The 20,136-nt window shown below is 47.9% G+C and overlaps 6 protein-coding genes across 6 annotated transcripts; 5 read left to right on the plus strand and 1 right to left on the minus strand.

Annotated features, from left to right (window-relative positions):
* Positions 1–479: 479 nt before the first annotated feature.
* On the plus strand, positions 480–1,793 carry N7516_005725 (lysophospholipid acyltransferase family protein; the record flags this gene model as incomplete). Its single annotated transcript, XM_057218445.1, has 2 exons — positions 480–1,339; positions 1,406–1,793. The coding sequence occupies 2 exons, from the start codon at positions 480–482 to the stop codon at positions 1,791–1,793; spliced, it is 1,248 nt and encodes a 415-aa protein (XP_057072536.1).
* A 394-nt stretch (positions 1,794–2,187) lies between these two features.
* N7516_005726 (putative RNA polymerase II transcription elongation factor (Ctr9)) lies at positions 2,188–5,881 on the plus strand (the record flags this gene model as incomplete). The annotated part of the gene is made up of 2 exons (XM_057218446.1): positions 2,188–3,042; positions 3,107–5,881. The coding sequence occupies 2 exons, from the start codon at positions 2,188–2,190 to the stop codon at positions 5,879–5,881; spliced, it is 3,630 nt and encodes a 1,209-aa protein (XP_057072537.1).
* A 1,964-nt stretch (positions 5,882–7,845) lies between these two features.
* On the plus strand, positions 7,846–8,361 carry N7516_005727 (uncharacterized protein; the record flags this gene model as incomplete). Its single annotated transcript, XM_057218447.1, has 1 exon — positions 7,846–8,361. One exon carries the CDS (start codon positions 7,846–7,848, stop codon positions 8,359–8,361), a length of 516 nt encoding a protein of 171 aa, XP_057072538.1.
* Positions 8,362–10,589: 2,228 nt separating this feature from the next.
* N7516_005728 (uncharacterized protein) lies at positions 10,590–11,582 on the plus strand (the record flags this gene model as incomplete). Its single annotated transcript, XM_057218448.1, has 1 exon — positions 10,590–11,582. The coding sequence occupies one exon, from the start codon at positions 10,590–10,592 to the stop codon at positions 11,580–11,582; it is 993 nt and encodes a 330-aa protein (XP_057072539.1).
* A 2,703-nt stretch (positions 11,583–14,285) lies between these two features.
* On the plus strand, positions 14,286–16,593 carry N7516_005729 (uncharacterized protein; the record flags this gene model as incomplete). Its single annotated transcript, XM_057218449.1, has 2 exons — positions 14,286–14,748; positions 14,819–16,593. The coding sequence occupies 2 exons, from the start codon at positions 14,286–14,288 to the stop codon at positions 16,591–16,593; spliced, it is 2,238 nt and encodes a 745-aa protein (XP_057072540.1).
* Positions 16,594–17,256: 663 nt separating this feature from the next.
* On the minus strand, positions 17,257–18,483 carry N7516_005730 (uncharacterized protein; the record flags this gene model as incomplete). Its single annotated transcript, XM_057218450.1, has 1 exon — positions 17,257–18,483. One exon carries the CDS (start codon positions 18,481–18,483, stop codon positions 17,257–17,259), a length of 1,227 nt encoding a protein of 408 aa, XP_057072541.1.
* Between the last annotated feature and the right edge of the window lie 1,653 nt (positions 18,484–20,136).

The following is a 20,136-nucleotide window of genomic DNA, read 5'->3' on the forward strand; positions in this document are numbered from 1 at the left end:
AGTTGTCAAAAGTAAACATTTGAATACAACAGACATGAGAAACATAAGGTGACGTTATGAGGCTGTGACCGTCATTTTGGATCAACAAAGATATCCGCCTGATTTTCCCCTCCAAACTATCCAAACTCTCCAACTTTGTACTCTCCAACTTGTACTCCAACTTGTCCAGCTCTTCAATACTTATCTCTTTTGATTCCACAATCCATTTCCTTATAATCCCCTTCTTTACCCTGGGGTATGGCAAACTATTTCATCTTCTAGCTTCTGTCTAGCTTTTGTTACGTTCTAAGCCCATACTATCTATCCATCATCACTATCTCCGCACCCGACCAGACCATTTCTGCGCGTCAGCTCTGTACAGCTGTAGAAGCATTCACTGGCTTCCAGTCTAATACTTGGCTTTCTACCCCAGCTTTAAGTCTCTAAAGCAACAGGGATCCCCCCGCCCCCCGGATCCCCCGGATCTTCAAATTTCCCCCATGGAGCCTGCCGAGGTTCGACAGCGCAAGCCACCGACCGCTAAGGATCCCGGGGATCTTCAGGTGCTCTCGACTAAACCACCTTCCGAGCCTCGTCTCAAACATGGCATTCCCATGCAGCTACTACGCTCGCTTCTGCTGATAACGTGGGCAGATTGCTGTATAATGGCGATCTGCGTGACACAAATAATCGGCGCCCCGCTGTATCTGATCAACAAATATTACTACTATTCGTATATGGCATATACAAAGCAATGTTTTGGACTAGTTCTCAGTGCTGTCACCCAATGGAGTTCTCCAACGCTTTTCCGGATCAGTGGTGATGCTAGCGTGCGTGGACAAATCCATATATCGAAAGATGGAGTGCTGGAGACCAGGTTCCCGGAGCGTCTCGTCCTGATCTCGAACCACCAGGTCTACACTGATTGGGTCTACCTCTGGTGGGTTGCATACACCAACCAGATGCATGGCCGCATCTTCATCATCCTGAAAGAGTCGCTTAAGTATATCCCTATCGTGGGCACTGGCATGATGTTCTACGGTTTCATCTTCATGGCTCGCAAGTGGACGTCCGACAAACCAAGGCTCCAGCATCGTTTGGAGAAACTGAAGACACTTTACACCGGCTCCAACTCAGCCCGCCCACAGTACGATCCCATGTGGCTGCTAATATTCCCCGAGGGGACAAACCTGTCCATTAATACCAAGCGACGCAGTGACGCTTGGGGAATGAAACAGGGACTGCCTTCATTCAACCACATGGTTCTTCCGCGGTCTACAGGGCTGTTCTTCTGTCTTCAGCAGTTGCAGGGAACCGTAGACTGGGTGTATGATTGCACTATAGCCTATGAAGGCCCACCGTATGTTTTCCCGCCCATTTTTCCGTCTTTCCTGTTACTGGAACAGTACTGACAATTTACCTATAGAAAGGGAAGCTATCCTGATAAATACTTTACTCTCCGCTCCACATATCTGCAAGGACGGCCGCCGACCTCAGTCAACATGCATTGGAGACGCTTCCAGGTCTCAAGGATTCCTCTCGATAACCAGAAGGAGTTTGAGGACTGGTTGACAGCACGCTGGGCCGAGAAGGATCAGCTCATGGATCAGTACTTCGAAACGGGCCGCTTCCCATCCGACTTGGCCGGTTCGATCAAAACCGACCATGCAGTAGATGGCCAGAAGGTTGCTGCTTCAGCTGGATATGTCGAGTCTTATGGTCGCCTGCATCATTGGAGTGAGCTTGGTCTTATCTTTGTGGTGCTGATCAGTGTTGCTTGCTTCTGCAAATTTGTAACTAGCTGGTTGCTGTGATTTTAAATCCCGTTCCTAGATATCCCATTAGCAAATTTAGTAATATCATTTTCTCCATTTATTCTGCTCTATTTTATTCCAAAATAATCGGAGAGAGTAATCATTCAGACCAGAAAAGGCGAGAATGCACTTATTGTTCAATGTATGCAGTGTGGCGGACTGTGGCGGTGCAGCCTAGCCACTTCAGTCATCCAATTCTCACCTTCTCATCGCCGCTCTTTTAGTCTCCGAGAGTCACTTTTTCGCGTTTCCTCCCATTTAGAGGTCGCTAACCTCACCGGTCCTAATCCTGAAAATTATTTGATGGACCGCCTCGCTTGATCATGAGTTGAGGCTCCTACAATCGCATACCTACTCGCAAAGTGGCCTCATCCCTCCCGTCCCCGGACACACCATGACGCCTCTTGAGAATGGCCAAACCAATGGCCTCAACGGTGATGCTGTACCTTCAGCTAACCCATTGAGCAACCTGCGCTTTTCCGACATCCCGGATGCTATCGACATTCCCGCATCCAGCTTCGACAGCGAAGTCGAGGTCAGCTTGCTCGAGCTCCCCGATGACCCGACTGAGCTTTGCACCCTCCTGGAGAACGAAAAAGCGGCCAAGAATTTCTGGGTGATCATTGCGCTCGCCTACGCGAAACGAAAGCAGATCGACCATGCCATCGACATCTTGACTAAGGGTCTGGCCTCCGTCGCCCACGGAGCGACAAAGGAGAAACTCGGCCTGCTGGGCTGGATTTGCTGGATGCTGCTACTGAAGAGCCGACACGCTCCTCGAGTTGCACCTGAAGGGGAACTATACTCGGAAGCCAAAACCAAAGATCACTACCTCCAACTTGCGACATCGACATTGAACGAGGCCTCGCGGCTCAACCCTGCTTACCCTCCCCTTTTCCTGGCGCGTGGTGTCTTGTGTCTCCTCCGTGCATCACTATACCCGCCTCGTGCTGTTCGTCCAGGCGCGATTGATACCTCAGAAAGAGTCGAGTCGCTGCGTCAGGCTCTGAAATGTTTCGACGAATCATCCAAGGCCTTTGGTGGCCGGAACATCATGGCTATTCTGGGACGTGCCCGCGCACATTACATGCTAGGAAGATACGCAGATGCGCTCGAAGGATACCAAAAGGCTCTGATCAAGATGCCTAACCTCACAGACCCTGATCCTCGCATCGGTCTAGGATGCTGCTTGTGGCAGCTGGGCTTCAAGGATCAAGCCAAGGTAGCTTGGGAGAGATCGCTGTCTCTGGTATGTTACGAAAGCTACAAGTCTTTTTTTTTTCATATATTAACTAACCTTCGTCGCTATGCAGAACCCCGAGTCCAAGGTCGCCAACGTCCTGCTCGCAGTTTACTACCTCCACGACAGCTCCCGCCGAGCCACCACCGACCCCATGTTCGGGTCAATGTACAAATTAGCCATGACTCAATACACCCAAAAGGCATTCAAGCTGGACAAGGAATACCCGATGACCTGCTCCTTGTTCGCCAGCTACTTCCTGCTCCGCAAATCATATCCCACCGTCGAGACATTGGCACGCAAAGCCATCGAGCACACAGATGTTATGTCTATTGCCAGTGACGGCTGGTACCTTCTTGGTCGCAAGTCGCACTATGAAGGTGATGACGCCCGTGCTGCAGAGTTCTACAACCGTTCGGATCAAGCCCGCGGTGGAGCCGACAAGGGTTATCTTCCCGCCAAATTCGGTGCTGTGCAAATGCAAATCACGAACAAGGACTTTGACGGTGCCAAGTTCCGACTAGAGAAGATTGTCCAACAATCAAAGAACCCGGAGGCGATGACCCTCCTTGCTGCTATTCATGCGGAAGAAGTCTTTGCTGCTCAGAAGTCAGGGAGCAAGGAAGACAAGTCAATCGAGGCAAAGCGAGCCATCACTCTGCTTGAGTCAGTGCGCTCTATGTGGAAGGATGAGAAGCAAAATATCTCACCCGACGAGTCGGTTCTTGTTTATCTTTCTCGTCTCTACGAGGGCACGGCTCCAGATAAGAGCATGCAGTGCCTGACCCAACTGGAACAGATCCAGATTGCTGAAATTCCTGAGGATGCTCGACCTGATATCGAGGACCAGGATAAGCTGAACGCTGCTCTTAGGGAGAGTCTCCCGCCGCAGCTCCTCAACAACATGGGCTGCTTCCTATACCAGAATGAGAAGATCGCTCTGGCTCGTGGCTTGTTCCAGTCTGCGCTCAACGCCTGTGTGCAATCCAAAGAAAAAGAGGATGGCACTGATACCGATGCGCTCGTCACCACGGTCAGCTACAACCTTGGACGGACTTACGAGGCAGCCGACATGTGGGACGAAGCCAAGAAGGTCTACGAAGGTCTTCTAGAGCGTCACGCTGACTACACGGAAGCCAACGCACGCCTGACATATATTGCCCTTCGCCAGAGCCCTACAGATGAGGGCCCGAAGAGGATTGGCAAGCTGTATGAAGCGGACAGCACAAATCTGGAAGTTCGGTCGCTCTACGGATGGTATCTCAGCAAGGCGAAGAAGCGAGTCGCCAACCTTGCTGAAGATAGCGAGCAACGTCATTTCAAGCACACGTTGCAGTACTACGACAAGCACGATCGCTACGCGTTGACTGGAATGGGCAATGTGCATCTCCTTGCCGCCCGTGACATGCGCCGTGACACAGATCAAGATAAGGAAAAGCGTCGCAAGATTTACCAGCGTGCTGTTGAGTTCTTTGATAAGGCTCTCCAACTGGACCCCAAGAACGCATATGCGGCCCAGGGTATTGCGATCGCCCTGATCGACGACAGGAAAGAACACAGCTCTGCCGTGCAAATCTTGTCCAAGATTCGTGATACACTCAAGGACCCGAGCGTGTACCTCAACTTGGGACATGTCTTCGCTGAGCTCCGCCAGTTCTCACGGTCAATTGAGCACTACGAGGCTGCATTGTCGAAGGATCGCCAGCGCGATGTGCAAATCCTGGCTTGTCTTGGTCGTGTATGGTGGCTCCGCGGCAAGCAGGAGGCGAACTTGGCCGCAATGAAGACAGCACTAGACTACGCCACGCGCGCACGCGATGTCTCTGCGGATCAGCTTCACCTGCAGTTCAATGTTGCTTTCGTGCAGAACCAAATCGCCTCGCTCGCGTACGGTCTACAGCCTACTCAGAAGACGCTCCAGGATGTCCAAGAGGCCGCGGAGGGTCTCAAGGAGGCCATCGAAACCTTTGAGCGTCTTTCCAAGGAGAAGAACCCGCCCTACCCCAGTGCCGCATTGGAACAGCGAGCCAACATGGGCCGCACTATCAGCAAGCAGCTTGACCGCGCCATGCAGAGCCAGAAGGAGTACGAAGAGAAGAACGCGGCGAAGCTCCAGCAAGCCCGTGAAGCCCGCGAAGAAGCCGCGCGAATCCGGGAAGAGGAGCTGCGCAAGGCCCAAGAGGTCGAGATGGAGCGCAAGAAGCGCATCGCCGAGGAACGTGCCCAGATGGTCGAAGAAGTGCAACGACATGCCGCGCAGCGCGCCGAAGACGAGCGCGCTCGCGAGGAGGCCGAATTGACCCAGGACTCCGAGACCGGTGACCGGGTCAAGCGCAAGAAGAAGACTACCAGCAAGCGCAAGAAGAAGGGCGGGGATGATTTCATTGCGGATGAAGATGAAGGCGATGCTCCTGCTGTGCACAGCGCAGCCGAGAGCGAGGGCGAGACGGCGCCCAAGAAGCGTCGCCGCTTGGAACGCCGATCGGGCGGGAAGGCTCAGGCGGCCAAGTCTGAGAAGTCTGAGAAGCCTGGCAAGTACAAGAGCAGTGAGATGGTTGTTGATTCTGATGATGAAGAGGCTGCTGCTGGGCCTGCTGGTGAAGACCAGGAGGATCTGTTTGGTGGTGACGACGAGCCGGCTGAAGAGGCTGCCTCACGTCGTCGTGGCAAGGTCTCTCGTCGTATTGCTGATGATGACGAGGATGAGGATGAGGGAGAGGAAGAGGAAGTGCAAGCCGAAGTGCAAGCCGAAGTTCAAGCTGCCAAGTCTGACCATGAAGACAACGACGATGAACTGTTCGGTGAGGAGCCTTCGAAGCCTACCGAGGACACGGAGATGCAGGAGTGAATTTTATGCCACATTACAACTACTTTTCTTTTTATTTTGTTACTATTCCAAGTTCTATTTTCCATTTTTCTTCATCCAGGCGTCTGTGGTAAGGGATCCATCTGAACTACAATTGATACATTTCTCTCTCTCCCCCTTGTACTTCAACCGTGTAATTATTAGCCGTCGTCATCAGTCTCCCACCATTGGAATCAAATCCGAATACCCACAAAAGAAATCGGACAAATACCGGTCTTTACAGATCTAAAAGGCCCTTGCCCTTCACAACTAACTCCAAAAAAAAGAGGGGGGAAAAAGAAATAAATTAAAAAGGAACAAAGCCAGGCCCAAGCGCAAGAACACCTGCATTGAATTAATCTATACTCCGTACGTGTACCATAACGGAGTATTCTATCGAACGAATCTGAATCTGAATCTGAATCTTCCCGGAGCTAATCTCTCGGAATTCCGCTGGGGATAATGGCTTCATAGGGAATGGGCTCGGGGGATTGTCAGACATGGCTTACGCAGGATCCAGAAATATTGGAATTACATGTGTGGCCACTGGTGGGATTGATCCCTGTCTTTCTCCTATGGAGTAGCACCGTACGGAGCACCGAATAGCTACGGAGGACTCCGGAGGACGGAGTATGAGTACGGGGTAGAGTATGTGAGTGAATTAAACGTGCTCCACGTAATTGCATATAACTAGTATAGTAGGCTGTGTCTCATTGCTCGTTGAATTTGGGGGCTAATTCGTTTATTCATGTTATTGGAAGGATTTATCTTATATATGGAATAATCCATTAAACATTTCATTTCATCCTATTAGTCGCTAGTTTTGTATCAATTAATGTCTCTTCTTAAAAAACATTAGTATGGGTGTGTACTGCATATTATACATATCGACATACTATTAAAGAAAACCTTGATATTCTTAAGCTAGAATTAATTAAACATATTTTCTTTGTACGATTCGAAGAGCGATGCTTGATGCTGAATAGAACATACTCGATTTCTTGACCATCTCCAGGTTTGCAATTATTATAGCGAACGAAAAGCTTTATCTTTCCATCGCTGTCTATGAAATAGTAGATCGGCGAGGATCGGACAAGTAAGGTACCGGAGTTATCGAATTTAGCCTGTAGGAGACGCCACTAACTATATCGACATGGAAAATGGATACCCGGCTTTTTTGGGTACCAGGTTTAAGACTTTATGTTTCTATGGTTCACTAGTATATGTGGAGATCCCTACCTTACAAGAGATGACTTTATTTTCGTTAAGCTTGGAGGTCCTAGAAAGTCCCAGTTGGACACGAGTACGAGTATAGTAGAATGTTAAGGATATTCACATCCTACCATTCAATTGCTATTAAAGCCAGTCATTTCAGCAAAACAAAAACAAAGCAACAAAACCCATATACAATAGAAGAGATCCAGGTTCAGCGTAACATCGAGACCACCGATGATATCAACGGGAATCGCCGTTTTGGGCTTCACCGCGCCAAACAAGTTAAGGATCGTCAAACAAAACCTCAATCGACGGATCATTTATCGAAATCTCTATGACTATTGTCTGCCATCACGGCATATATCTTCTATGTTAATCACAAGGCCATTTACCGAGGGCATCTAAGGTTTTCCAATCCGTAACCCTTATTGGACATCCACTCCATCACAACTACGCATATGTCATAGATCGAGATCTATGTCCAACACTGTCCACGGAGTAGCCAAGTAGAAAGCTGGTGTTCAGGTGCTTAAGGTCCTGAAGTACGTCAGATATCGTTGCCGCAAACTCAATATGACAATAGATATTTAAATGATCCGGTCATCTCCCAAGGGATATTGCTGTTCAGTCTTCTTCATTGTCCTCTTATAATCTACTTCAAATTCAAGTACGCCTAATTCGGTGAGTACAGAGCTACCAGATCCAAGGTCAAGTAATCCTCTAACGAACATCACAGTTGGAACCATATCAAAATGCGGTACAATGTCTTCACCCCCATCCTGTTGGCGGTCACGGCACTTGCTGTCCCCGTCCCCAATCAGAACGATGTAATCGGTGATGCCGGCGTTGCCGTTAATGTCGGCGGTGACGAGACCGTTGGTGTTCTCGATCGCAAGCGTGATGTTATCGACGATCTTGGTGCCGCTGCCAACGTTGGCGGCGAAGAGACCGTTGGTGTTCTCGATCGCAAGCGTGATGTTATCGGCGATCTTGGTGCCGCTGCCAACGTTGGCGGCGAAGAGACCGTTGGTGTTCTCGATCGCAAGCGTGATATTATCGACGATCTTGGTGCTGCTGTCAATGTCGGCGGCGAAGAGACCGTTGGTGTTCTCGATCACAAGCGTGATGTTATCGACGATCTTGGTGCTGCTGTCAATGTCGGCGGTGAAGAGACTGTTGGTGTTCTCGATCACAAGCGTGATGTTATCGGCGATTTTGGTGCCGCTGCCAATGTCGGCGGTGCTGACACCATCGGAGTTGCCAAGTGAAGTAACCGACTTGGTTATGGAATTAGACGTCACTCTCAACAAGGCTAGAACTTCCAAGCTCTGAGGATCTGGTGGATATAATAAGGTAGATCACCTAACCACGAATGGACCATCTAGATCTTGTGATCTAATTGTGGGCATTTCATCCTTTGTCTCTAGAAGAGAAAAGCTAACATGCAACTTAGATCTTAGAATTGGGTGGACTTCTCTGTTTTGGGACTCGAATGACAAAGAACTGGTGTTATGGATTTGGCTTGTTATCACTTTTAATATTAATGAGCTTTAGTACCTGCCCAGGTGGGAATCAAAATTCTAGGCTTCAACATTTCAATACTTCGATTTCTCATTTCCCAATGCCTCGAATATGATATATGGACTACGAAGTATACAAAGAAAGAATGAGAATGGACTATGTCCAATAGTCTCCCAATTGTTTGTCTACTATTTGGTCATTCCGAAGAACATAACCCTGAAGATCCCATGTATCACAAAATATCCCATGGAACATGAAAGGAGCCCCCTGTCGGAGTACGGAGTATGGAGTACCATCGATATAGTTAGCTAATCCCTACCATGCCCTACCATGTAGTACTCAGTTTAACGGTCAATGCTAGGTTACATCACCGGGCACTTGGATCGTCACACATAAAAGTAACATTCAATATTGACAAGCAACGCGTCTATCTCTAATGGAATGAAATATGGTTTGGGGGATCCAGCCTCAATAATACTAGGTATGCCCCTATAACTAGTACCATATTAGATTGATCCATTCCCCACATGATACATACAGAGTTCCAACGGGCGCATACATATGTACTTTACCCAGATAGGCTCAGGCTAGGATGATAGCGCGGCATGCGATACTAAACTATGGAGTACGGAGGACTCCGTACAACCTTGGGATTGACGGTCGTCGAGCCTCGGGAAAATGACGGACTTGCAAGGTACGGAGTATGAAGGACAGAGTTCGTACAGAACTGCCGACGTCGGGGACCTTGTTTCAGGGGAATTAGAACTGTCGATCTCCGGGAAGTATGAATAGGGACGTGTTCGTGATAGGCGAACCATGTGAATGAATATGGGGACGGAGTAAGTGTTATTCTAGAACGTGTTCCTTCAAACCTTGTGTGTTGCGCTATTCTACAGAGGAGTCCCTACATATGTATCTTTATTATTATACCCGTGAACCTATACATCGTATCCATCTTATACCAATATTGTGCCTACATTAGTTATACTATTAAGCCATATTTCTACTTTTTGAGGGTCCTACTCTATTTGATCTCCCATCTTTGTTGCTCAAATGCCACCAAAAAAAGCAAAAAAAAAGATCTGACAGCCGACAACACTTCAATTTCGGGGCATATTCCTGACACAGATCTAAGCTGAGGAAGAACACCGGGGACGCTTGGACCTACAAGATAAACATAGGTACGTACAGGTGCTCGATGACGATGGACGCGAAACGCGAACGACTGGTGGAGATGGGGAACGTGCTAGTTAGGACCTGAAAGGGGTAAGTAAGTAAGTAATTAAGAATATCAATTGCCGCACAACGCAGGTATAAATGTTATATAATAATGTACGGAGTAAACGTTCTAGACTACGAGATCATCAGGAACCCACTTTACAATTAGAATACGAAAATTACCGCCTTTGAAAGAAACGGCTTGCCTTACCACTCGTAACTTTGATAGTCCTTTGACCGCCTACCGCCATGTAACACCACTATTCTGCACCTAGCTTGGAGATGCTCTATACTACTCGGCACTCAGACTACTTACGAAGTCTTCCCTGACTAGTAGAGGGTGTCAGTGTAAGACGCCAGTGTACCGGAGCATTTATTAATCCTCCATATTTGGTAGCTAATTTAAGCTATTTTGCAATGTGGTCAATACCGACAGAGGGTTGACACCTAAGGCATTCGTTAATCCTAATCTATACCATGGATGGATGTGCTCATCCGCTCGCACTTCTTCTCTCGCCCTTTTTCTCTCGCCGCAATGTCTCGACCAGGAGATTTCGATCATCTGTGCAGTACTGAAGTCAGGCTCGAACAACCTTCCCACTCACCCTCACCCACTACGACGTTTGTCCTCGATGATAAATTGTCTGAAGATATAAACCGACGGGATATTACGACACAGTCCAGTCATAGTGAGGTAGCTTTCTTGTTAAGCCAGTTCATGCTTTATATTAGCCTGAGCTCTTCTCTAACAACAGAGATGTTCGAGTTGAATGATAGCACCATCGAACATGGCTCGCAGGATATCGAAGGATTATCTCCTTCGGTCAAAGCTTATCGCTACAGTGGTATGGACGATTTCTGCCAGATCATCTTGATTGAGGAGGATCGTCTCTATGGTTCTTTCCGCATTGGACAAAAGGCAAAAGCGCGGGAAAGTGGTGCAAGTTGGGAAGGACTCAAAGACCATTCGGTCACGCTGCCACAGATGGAAGGCACCCTTCAATCCGGCTCGGCGCAAAAGCCAATGCGCATTCGCACTTTCCACCGCAGTAGGTTTATAGATGACTGTAGTCGTCAGAATATCCTTGGTGAGAGAGACAACACTAAGAACACGCCAGACGAAGATTATAGCCCCGAGAAGGAAGACCACAGCGAACACCTTGTATTCTTTATTGAACCTACGACTTTCGAGCACGACTTCATCAACTCGGATCCTCCTGTTCGTACCATTACATTCTTTAATCCGAAAACCAAGATCCTCATCGTCAAAATACCCGGCCCGGGGCACGAACAAGCCACAAGGGAGTTCGAGGGCATGTTTAAACTGGCCCTTACGTCAATGGGCCTGGCTAGCAAAATTCAGGCCTGGGGAAGCATAGGGATGGTTGCTATAGATGGCACAAGGAAGCAGGCAGACGGGGCGTGGGGTCCACGAAAACCTCCCCGCCACGCTCCTAGGAGACCTACGGTTGTTATAGAGGTTGTAAATTCGGAAAGCTACGCCAAGCTCCGCCGTGATTCTCAGTACTGGATAGATCTAGAAAGACAGGAGGCCAATGTGGCCATCGGAGTTAATCTCTATATAAAAAGGCCCGAGATCACGATCGACCGGTTTGAATGGAGCTCCGAAATCTCCCGCCCTATCAATACCACGCACTTCACCATTCGTAGGAAGTCCAATGGTGAAGTCTACTTTGATCCCTATCATCCTCTACCTCAACTCGTGATCCCTTTTGAATCTCTTTTTTGACGCCCCGCAGAAGACAACAGAGAACGTGATATTGTCTTTGGGACACAAGAACTCGTCGAGTTCGCAACAGCGGTATGGGATATGCAGTTCGAATAAGAAGAATGAAACAAGAAGTGGTTCACTGTATGGCGGGTGGCTTTTTTCTTCTTTTCCTGGCAGTTTCAATTTATGTGTTAACGTTTCAAAAGGGTGATTAAATGGCCCTTGAGACCTAATTTAATGACATGAAGTACGGAGTCCGTTAAACAACTAGGATAGGAACTCTAGTCCTTAGACGGGAAGGGCTAAAAATTGAGTACGAATAGTAGGAAATGAAACGCTGTTGCGACGACGGGGCCTTTAAAACTAACCACATAGTTATAGTAATTCACAGATCCGCTGTTTACAACTTCGATACACACACTACAACTAGCGGTATATTGAACTTCTGAAATAGAACGAAACAGTTTTGCTTCTGTTTCATTTTACTTTTCTCGGGTTTCTCTCTTGTTTCGAATCGTGCTAGCTGCAGGTTAAGGTCCACTTCCACAGATAAGAAGTTGGTTGTTGACTTATAGACTTGGCCAAGTGAATATTAGAATATATGTACTCCGTATGTGTGTGACGAGTCACCGCAACGGTAAAAAGTAATGTGCAAGAATCCATGTCTATATTCTACTAATCAATTCTATGTTGTATGTACTACCTCGTACTTCCAAGGTGATAATATGCACATACCAGGCAGTACAGGCACAATGGATATACCCCGCCCTGAGACAAATGCAACTCTCCGACAGGTAAAATGTACGGAGTAAGGGAGCGGTGACTCCCGATGCTCGGATACTCACATTCTTCAGCTTCATCTTGCATCCCCGAGGGAGTGTGAAGTTTGCATGTAGTCTGATCCGCTTTGCTTTGCTTTTTATTTTATTTTATTCGTTTAACAATTTTTTTTTTTTTTTTAAAAAAAAAAAGAAAAAGGGGGTCTCAACTTGCATAAGGTAGGAGACCGGCACTCCCCGAGGCTTGTACGTACTAAACAGCCCCTACAGCTAGGTAAGATCACAGGAACAAACTTGCATAGGAGATCCTTGCCTGTCCACCTTTTTTTCTCTCTTTTTTACAGGGATGTTGAGATTGAACTAGAGAAATTAGAGAAACTGGAGAAATGCCGTGACACATGTATACCTAGGCTATAATACCATTCTAATTGCCCTCTGTAATACAATGTTATTATGGACTACTAGGACCCCACCACCGGATCCCGAAAAAGTAGATTTGGATCTGGGACTGTTTCCCAAGCCCTAAGGTTTTTTTTTTACTAAACACTAGAATCAGTTTTAGGGCCGGAACCTGTGATGAAAGCCGTTGAACCGAGGCTCCGCTATACGCGGGGAAGGGGAAAGGCGTTTCTACGTAGTTTCAGGACGCAAGGCAGAGATTGTAGGAAGGGAAGCCCTGGAGGAGACCTCGGGGATATTAAATAGAAATCAATTAGAGACATACTATGTAGAGAATACTACAATGTAACTCCGTACCTAGGTATGTACCACCCTTTCTACATGGTTGTATGAGAGGAAGAAAAGGGAATGACATCCATGGATCCAACCTTGGAAGCTTCCAGTGTGCGCCCCAACTTATCACGATAAGGGCTTGTCTCTCTCCCTCTCCACTCAAGTCCTAACATTGTTACCTTGGGAGTAAGGATTTAATACAATTTGGAACTGTTTCAATCTTGTCATTGGATATTCAATTGATTATCTTGTCCAATGACATCAATCTGTTACAAGGATAATATGCATGGATATGGAGTACTACTGAGTACTACTGTAGTAGGAACAATCTATAAGCCAGATCGTGTGTATTTCCCCTCTCACCCGTGTCCACGGGTCAAAGCTAACGGTAAACCGTGGAACGTTGGAACCTTGGGTAAAAAAAATAACCAAAAATAACCAAAAATAACCAAAAAAAGAAATAAATAAATACACCTTGGTACCAAGGTATCAAAACGGGGCGTATCGGAGGGTTGATACTTGCTGAATAAGGTATAGCTTCTTTTTTTCGTTTCCCCACACGCGGGTCTCCAGCACGTTCAGGAACCAACCCCCTGGCTCGATGAATATGCCACTAAGGCACACTTGGCTCTATGCTGGGAATTCCCGAAGTCCTTTGACATGGATTCGAAGTCCGTCCCTTGGTTATTATCCCGTGTATATTGTATTTGCTTTATTTTTATCTATTTTTATTTTTTGGTTCTCTCATTTTTTGGATTGTTTGTGTGGAATATGATCAATAACGACCAAAAAATCTATATAAACCCGGCTCAGTGCATGGTGTAACCGTTCTAATTCAAACAAAAAGAGTGATAGGAACAGAATAACACATAAATTATAGGAGAGGATATATGACTATAACATTATACATCATAACTATACTAATAATGGAAAGAAAAAAAAATAAATAAATAAGTAAAAAATAAAAGAAAAAGAAAAAGAAAAAGAAAAGTAAATACCATAAATACCCCTGAACGCGGCTCCACTACTGCTCCGTGTCTTGTATTGCCCCCGTCATCGAGTATTCTATTAATTTATTATCATCGGCACGACCTCTTTCTGTTCCACTCGAGAACCGTTCCTTTCCACTTTCGCTCCTTTACGTTGTAGTCGGCGGAGATCTCCAGATTTCATCTTATCATGGTGTAGTTTCTCTCTTTCACATCCTACCATGTCGACCTTTCCACTCCCAATGGCTAAAGCCTGGGACAACGACGACGGCAGTGACCGTCCGTCCACGAACTCGTCCAACGAGCAACCAGAACATGCCGCACATATCCGTTCCAGGTCCACTGCCCACGCCCACAGCCCCAAGCGTCTATCTGTCTTTAGCGGTCGTTCAAGAAGCAATACCACCACCTCCACTTCTTCACGCCGCTCACCGGGTTCTTCCATGACCTCGACAGATAGTTCAATTGTCTCTGACGAGCGAGCTGGTTCGTCATTGGGGCTCCGCTCCGATAAGCAGGACAAGCCGTCCCGGTCCTTTTTGGCGCGGGGAAGCCGCATCCTACGTCGACAGGGTAGCAAGATCAACATCGTCGCCACGCTGGACGAGGAAGACGAGGCCGATCGTGAGAAGGCCCGGCCTGAGAGGGAGATGTTTGGCCGTCGCGCCCGCCATACCGATCACAGTAAGTGCTGCCAGCCACTCAGCTGACAGCTGAAATTGTGGACCCAATTGACCCTCGACAATCGATATAGGCGAGCGCTTGAAAAGCATTATTTCGGATCCTTTCGACTTCCACCACTTGACTCATACCAACCCCTCGCAATTCCAGGCTTTGGATCAAACACGCGAGAACGATCTCGTCACTGAGTTTTCGGCCATCCGAGCATCTCAACGGCCCCAGACCGGTCTGAAGGGTATCCAAGCCGAGGATATTCATTTCCGGAATTTCTCCAGTGATGACCTCGGCTCGCTTGGAACTGCCACCACGGTGGATGTGCCTAGCGTAAGCCCGCCGGCTTCTCCAAAAACATACCAGAGCCATGCACGCAGAGAATCTCGCGCCAACGAGAACTTCTCGCGGCCAGTCTCCAGATATCCCCGGTCGTGCCCCACCACTCCCCCACCTCCTGCTGTGCCAGATACTCCCCCGCCTGAGACCGATGAGCCCGCACCCCGTGCCATTGACGAGATTCTGGGGTTGTCCACTGTGACGACGTATCCAGAGTGTGTCCAATCAGCGCAGCCAACCCGGTTTTTCAGCCCCGAGCCCACAGATGACAGCACCAGGACCTCGTCCATCGGCAGTCACTATGATTTGGAAGATGTTCCGGAGGAAGAGGAAGGAACCCGGTATTGGGACAGCCCTGAGTCCAGCATGGGACGCCCCCATTCTGGCACAACTTCTCAAGCCAGCCCACCTCCTGCCAATACCCAGTCACCCAGCACCAGCACCAGCGAGCATGAAGCTCCAGTGTCCATCTATGTGGCCGAGGGGCTCTCTAGGAAGTTCTCTGAAGCGCTGGGCTCGCCGACACTTCCTCAACATATTCAGGACACGGACACCCCTCGCGCCCAGGTGGAGATCACACCACCCGAGCCGATCGCCAGCCTGCACCGATTTTCATACGAGGATGAATTGTATGACTCGTGGGATGCAGATATCGACTACTGCTATGAGCACGCAGCCGAGTCCACCTCCAACTTCGATTGGTCTCGAACATCCCTGGATGAAGCACGCCCGCAAGTCGGCGTAGCGTCCAGTGAGGGCCCGTGGCTGGCCCCGAAAACCCGACACCTCCAGCCGAGCCCATTGAGCACGTCCGCCCTACCAACCCCAGACCTAGACCCCAGCCCAGCGCAATCGATGCCCTCCCACTCCGTCCCCACCCCGGCAACCGCAGACTACGAGCAGGAGTTCATCGCGCGTGGCGCAGACTATTTCCATCCCGTCAGTTCCTCGATCCTCCCATCAATGGGCAAACCAATCTCCCACGAGCCATTGTACGAGGAGTACATAACGACTGATGGCGAATCAGACCGCCACTTTCCCTTCTCGCAGGGCATGGGTCCCATCTCCCCGCGCAGCAGCTTCTCCCCGATAAGCAAGTGCAACTCGCAAGAGAGCCTGATGCTTTCACGCGCAGCCTCCATCGTGCGCAAGCACCGCTCCTCCGTCTCGACGACGAACAGCGTCCCAGAGCTCATCCACAGCTTGTCCAGCAGCCGCGAGCTCATGCCAACAGACCGCATGACAGCTGGCGAGGCACTTACCCGCCCTGCATCATCTTCCCACCACCGCCAGACCAAGAGTCTGGCCGAAGCACACTTCCTCCAGAATGGCAGCAGCACGAGCCTCGAGGGCGGGGATCTCACCGTGTCGCTTCATGACCGCGCCAAGTCTATTTCGGAGGTCGAGTCCCAACCGATAAAATTCGAGGCTCCTTTGCCTCCTGTTCCTCCCAGAAACCCGAATCGGAGGAAGGCTCGCTCGCCATCTTACTCTCTTTTCCCAACAACCGCTCACTGAGTGTTACTATCGTTATTATCAACTCCCTATTTTGTGTTGATTTCTTTCTTTTTCCTTATTTCAACCCCTTGCATATCTATCTCACATTTCTCGCTTTGTCATCCGATAGACACCCCTCCAACAACCCTCTCTCAACGAGTCCACGATCTGTGTTTTTCCTTGTGTTTATGTTTAACTTGTCTTGTCGTTGCCTGTGAGCCATACGTTTTTCTTTTTTTTTTTGTTCTGTGTGTTTCAACTGTGGTCAATCTTTCACCTTGATGCATTTCTCAGCGATAGCGAATTTTTACTGGCCTGGTGTCTTGGAAGGGTGATTTGGGAAAACAGAAAAAGAGGAAAAGGAAAAGGAAAAGGATCCTTTGGAGGACATTTTGGATTTTGTTTTGGGGTCATTCGCTAGTCCCTGGTTTTTTTTTTTTTTTCTCTTTTTGTTATAGACTTTGATTCTTATAGAGGAGCTCACCTGCTCCAATACCATTCGTTGGCGTGACTTTGCAAGTATCGGTGTAGTGTAGTTGACTTTAGTAAAGAGATACTGTAGGAATGTACGAATGTACTTCAAAGAGACATAGAATAGAAAGTTGTTGTAAAGATTCAAATAAATTCAAAATCATCCAAGCAGCAACTGTTGTGCATCTTTCTGTTCCACCCATCTCATCATAATCAAGACCATGCCCCATTCCACAATGCCCAGGAGGGAGAGTTACTGAGGGGGTTTGGTACCATCTCAGTTTCATATCTCTGGTCTTGGATATAAGACATATTGCGAGCAGTCAAATCTCCAAGCGAGGTATTTTCAATGGCTTCGAATGTACAACGAGGACTCCAGTCGACGATTTCCCATTCCAAGTCTGGTGGCTCCGATTCAAGTTCAGGATCTCTCCACGAACACGGTGGGTTCGTGTTGAGTCTCCATAGGAGATCATCTGGGCTGAGACCGGCGCCAAGGTTAATCCATCTTGTTGTGACTATGGCGATACGATCATTTGGTGGATCCATAACCGTTTGAATCTCATAGTCTATGTTGCAATGCTCGCAGGTGGAAGACTCCAGGGCCGGGTATATACCCCGGGGAATAGCCATCATCCAAAATGTCTCTGATCTGTGTTTGCAAATTGGCAGGTTGGCGCCGTAATCGTCACCCGGTTGTAAATAGTCTTCTTCGGCGAATAGTTTGCGTGGGTTCTCCAATGACGTGATCTCCTGGATTCGCAAGTGTAGACCCGGTGGTGTAGGGCATATCTGTGCCTCAATTGAAAATAGCGCAGTTGGGGCCAAGACTTTGGATCCATCCACAAATTCGTTTGTCACTTCGGTGAAGGACAGTGCATCTGTACTAATTCCGTACTGAGGTCCGTAGTAGAATTGTCTCATAGCAAGCACCAGATGAGAAAAGTGGAGCCTATAACGAGAGGATGGACCGAGATGGTTCTGTAGATCCATCCAGGCAGGATTGAAGGTATTGCCTCCAGGCGTACCTACAGGGCAGTCGACGCGAGGCGGGTAGGTATGTTCTGCAGATGATATCTCAAAGGGCTCTGATGTACCATCCACAGCATGAAGGATTTCGCAGGTACTGCAAGTCAAGTATTGCGGGTTATCACGTTCAAGCCGACGCAAGAAAGCCAACTTGACTTTTCTTTCCTCGTGGTATTGGTGCTTTGTTCGACTCCAGGATATTGCGAGAAGTCGACGGTTGCAAAAAGAGAGGCAGTAGATATCCTCAGGTAGAAGGAAATCTGCTATTGATAGCAATAGCTCGACAGGGAGGGCGTTTAGGAAATCCGGGCCTAGATATTTTGATGCAGGAGAGGTACCAAATGGCGTGATAGGAGTTGTCTGGGGAGTTTGATTGATACCAGGGAGGGTTTCGTTTGTCAAAGACGACATTGTGACTGGATGTCAATGTAGGTAATAATGGCAATCAAGATAGACGAAGAAATATTAATAAGTTGGAACAAACAAAAAGTAGAAGAGGGATAGAGATGAGGCAGTGGGACTAAGATGAAAATAGTAGTGCACTGGAAATCTCTGAGTTGCAAGAGGAGAGAGAGGAAGAGAACTATCTACAACTGTTAAAACTATATAACTACATACTGTTCTGAGAGTGTAGTCCCAAAGAGGCAATTGACAATTATCACATGCTTCATCACATGTCAAGATCGTTCTTTGTTCTTTGTTTGATGGAGTGCTACTATGCCTAATTGGGCATGGCTACTAAGCCTAATCGGGAAAGGGTCAATGTTTGCATTGTTTGTTCTGCAGACTATATCAACCCCTCTGGATCTCTCTCTAACAGGAACTCTAACTATTAGATCTATGTACGCCAAGTCTAACCTACCACATGAGGGCCGATTCATTGAATCTGAATTGATTCTGAATTGGATCTGAATTGAATTTGAAGGAAATTGGCAGATCTCGAACCTATATAGGGTAGACTGTTGTAAAATATTGCACTGCATGCCAATGGATCATAACATACCTAGATAGCTCTACAGTAGAGTATCTCAACACCATGGATAAGTACGGACAAGGACAATCTTAGCCCGATTACCCGATGACATTAGTATTTCCCATTTACTAGTAACCATTCTTGGAGTTCTAGTAATAGGTAGGCAACCCGTTGATTCCCGATATGGCTACGGGAAAAACAAGCTAACATCACATATCCTTCAGCTGGTCAAGTACGGTTGCTAAGTTCCGTCCAGTAGCGCTTGCGTGCTCCGCAAAAATTGCTAGGTAGCATTATAGATCAGTACGCGTAATATGGAAAGGATTTATGACTAGATTATACCGTCAGGTGTTCCATCTAGAACTATCTTGTTCATTTTTCTATCTAAGAACAAAGTTGCCGGGCTTATATTTGAATCTGTCTGGCGAGGCATTTGGCTTGGGACATAAAGGCGGGGATAGGTTGATAATCCTGGCAATAAAAACAAACGAAATATATATACTACACATTGATAATCTATCACCTATTGAACCCCCGTATTAGGCTAGAATAGGGCTAGCGGGCCGAGATCTTCTAAGTAAGCTTACAGACTAGAACATACGTAAAAAACAGGCATTATTTAGTAGGTTTATGAGCGCTAAGACTGGATTTCTGTATAGAAATGGGCTTTGTTGGGGGCCTCATAGGCCCCCACTAATGGGCTATAGGCTTAGTTGGTCTTTGAAGGTAGGGCCCATAGCCCACTGCTGGTTGGTCTATGGGTCTAAGGTCCTGGCCCAACTCGGCCCATTGCGGAGGTCTACCTGCGCGAAGTGCAACATAGACAAGCGAATTACCGTTCTCGTTGTACTGTGTGATCCGATTGTCAATGATGAAGGGGTGGACAAAGTCAAAGCATGTATTACATCCAGTTCGTACTGCAGCAGTGATGGCATCTGCGACCGTACAAGTAATAATCCCAATCCGCTGGTTGGAGTGTGATATGCGCTGGGATAGTCGCTGGCGTGAGTATGTGTCCCCTCCATATTAGCAATGCATTACGGACGATGAAGCGGTTTGCAGGTGCCACTTGGTATGCTGTAATAAGGGCT

Source organism: Penicillium verrucosum, assembly GCF_028828655.1.
Source record: "Penicillium verrucosum strain IBT 35672 chromosome Unknown utg000002l_segment0_segment0, whole genome shotgun sequence".
NCBI lineage: Eukaryota > Fungi > Ascomycota > Eurotiomycetes > Eurotiales > Aspergillaceae > Penicillium > Penicillium verrucosum.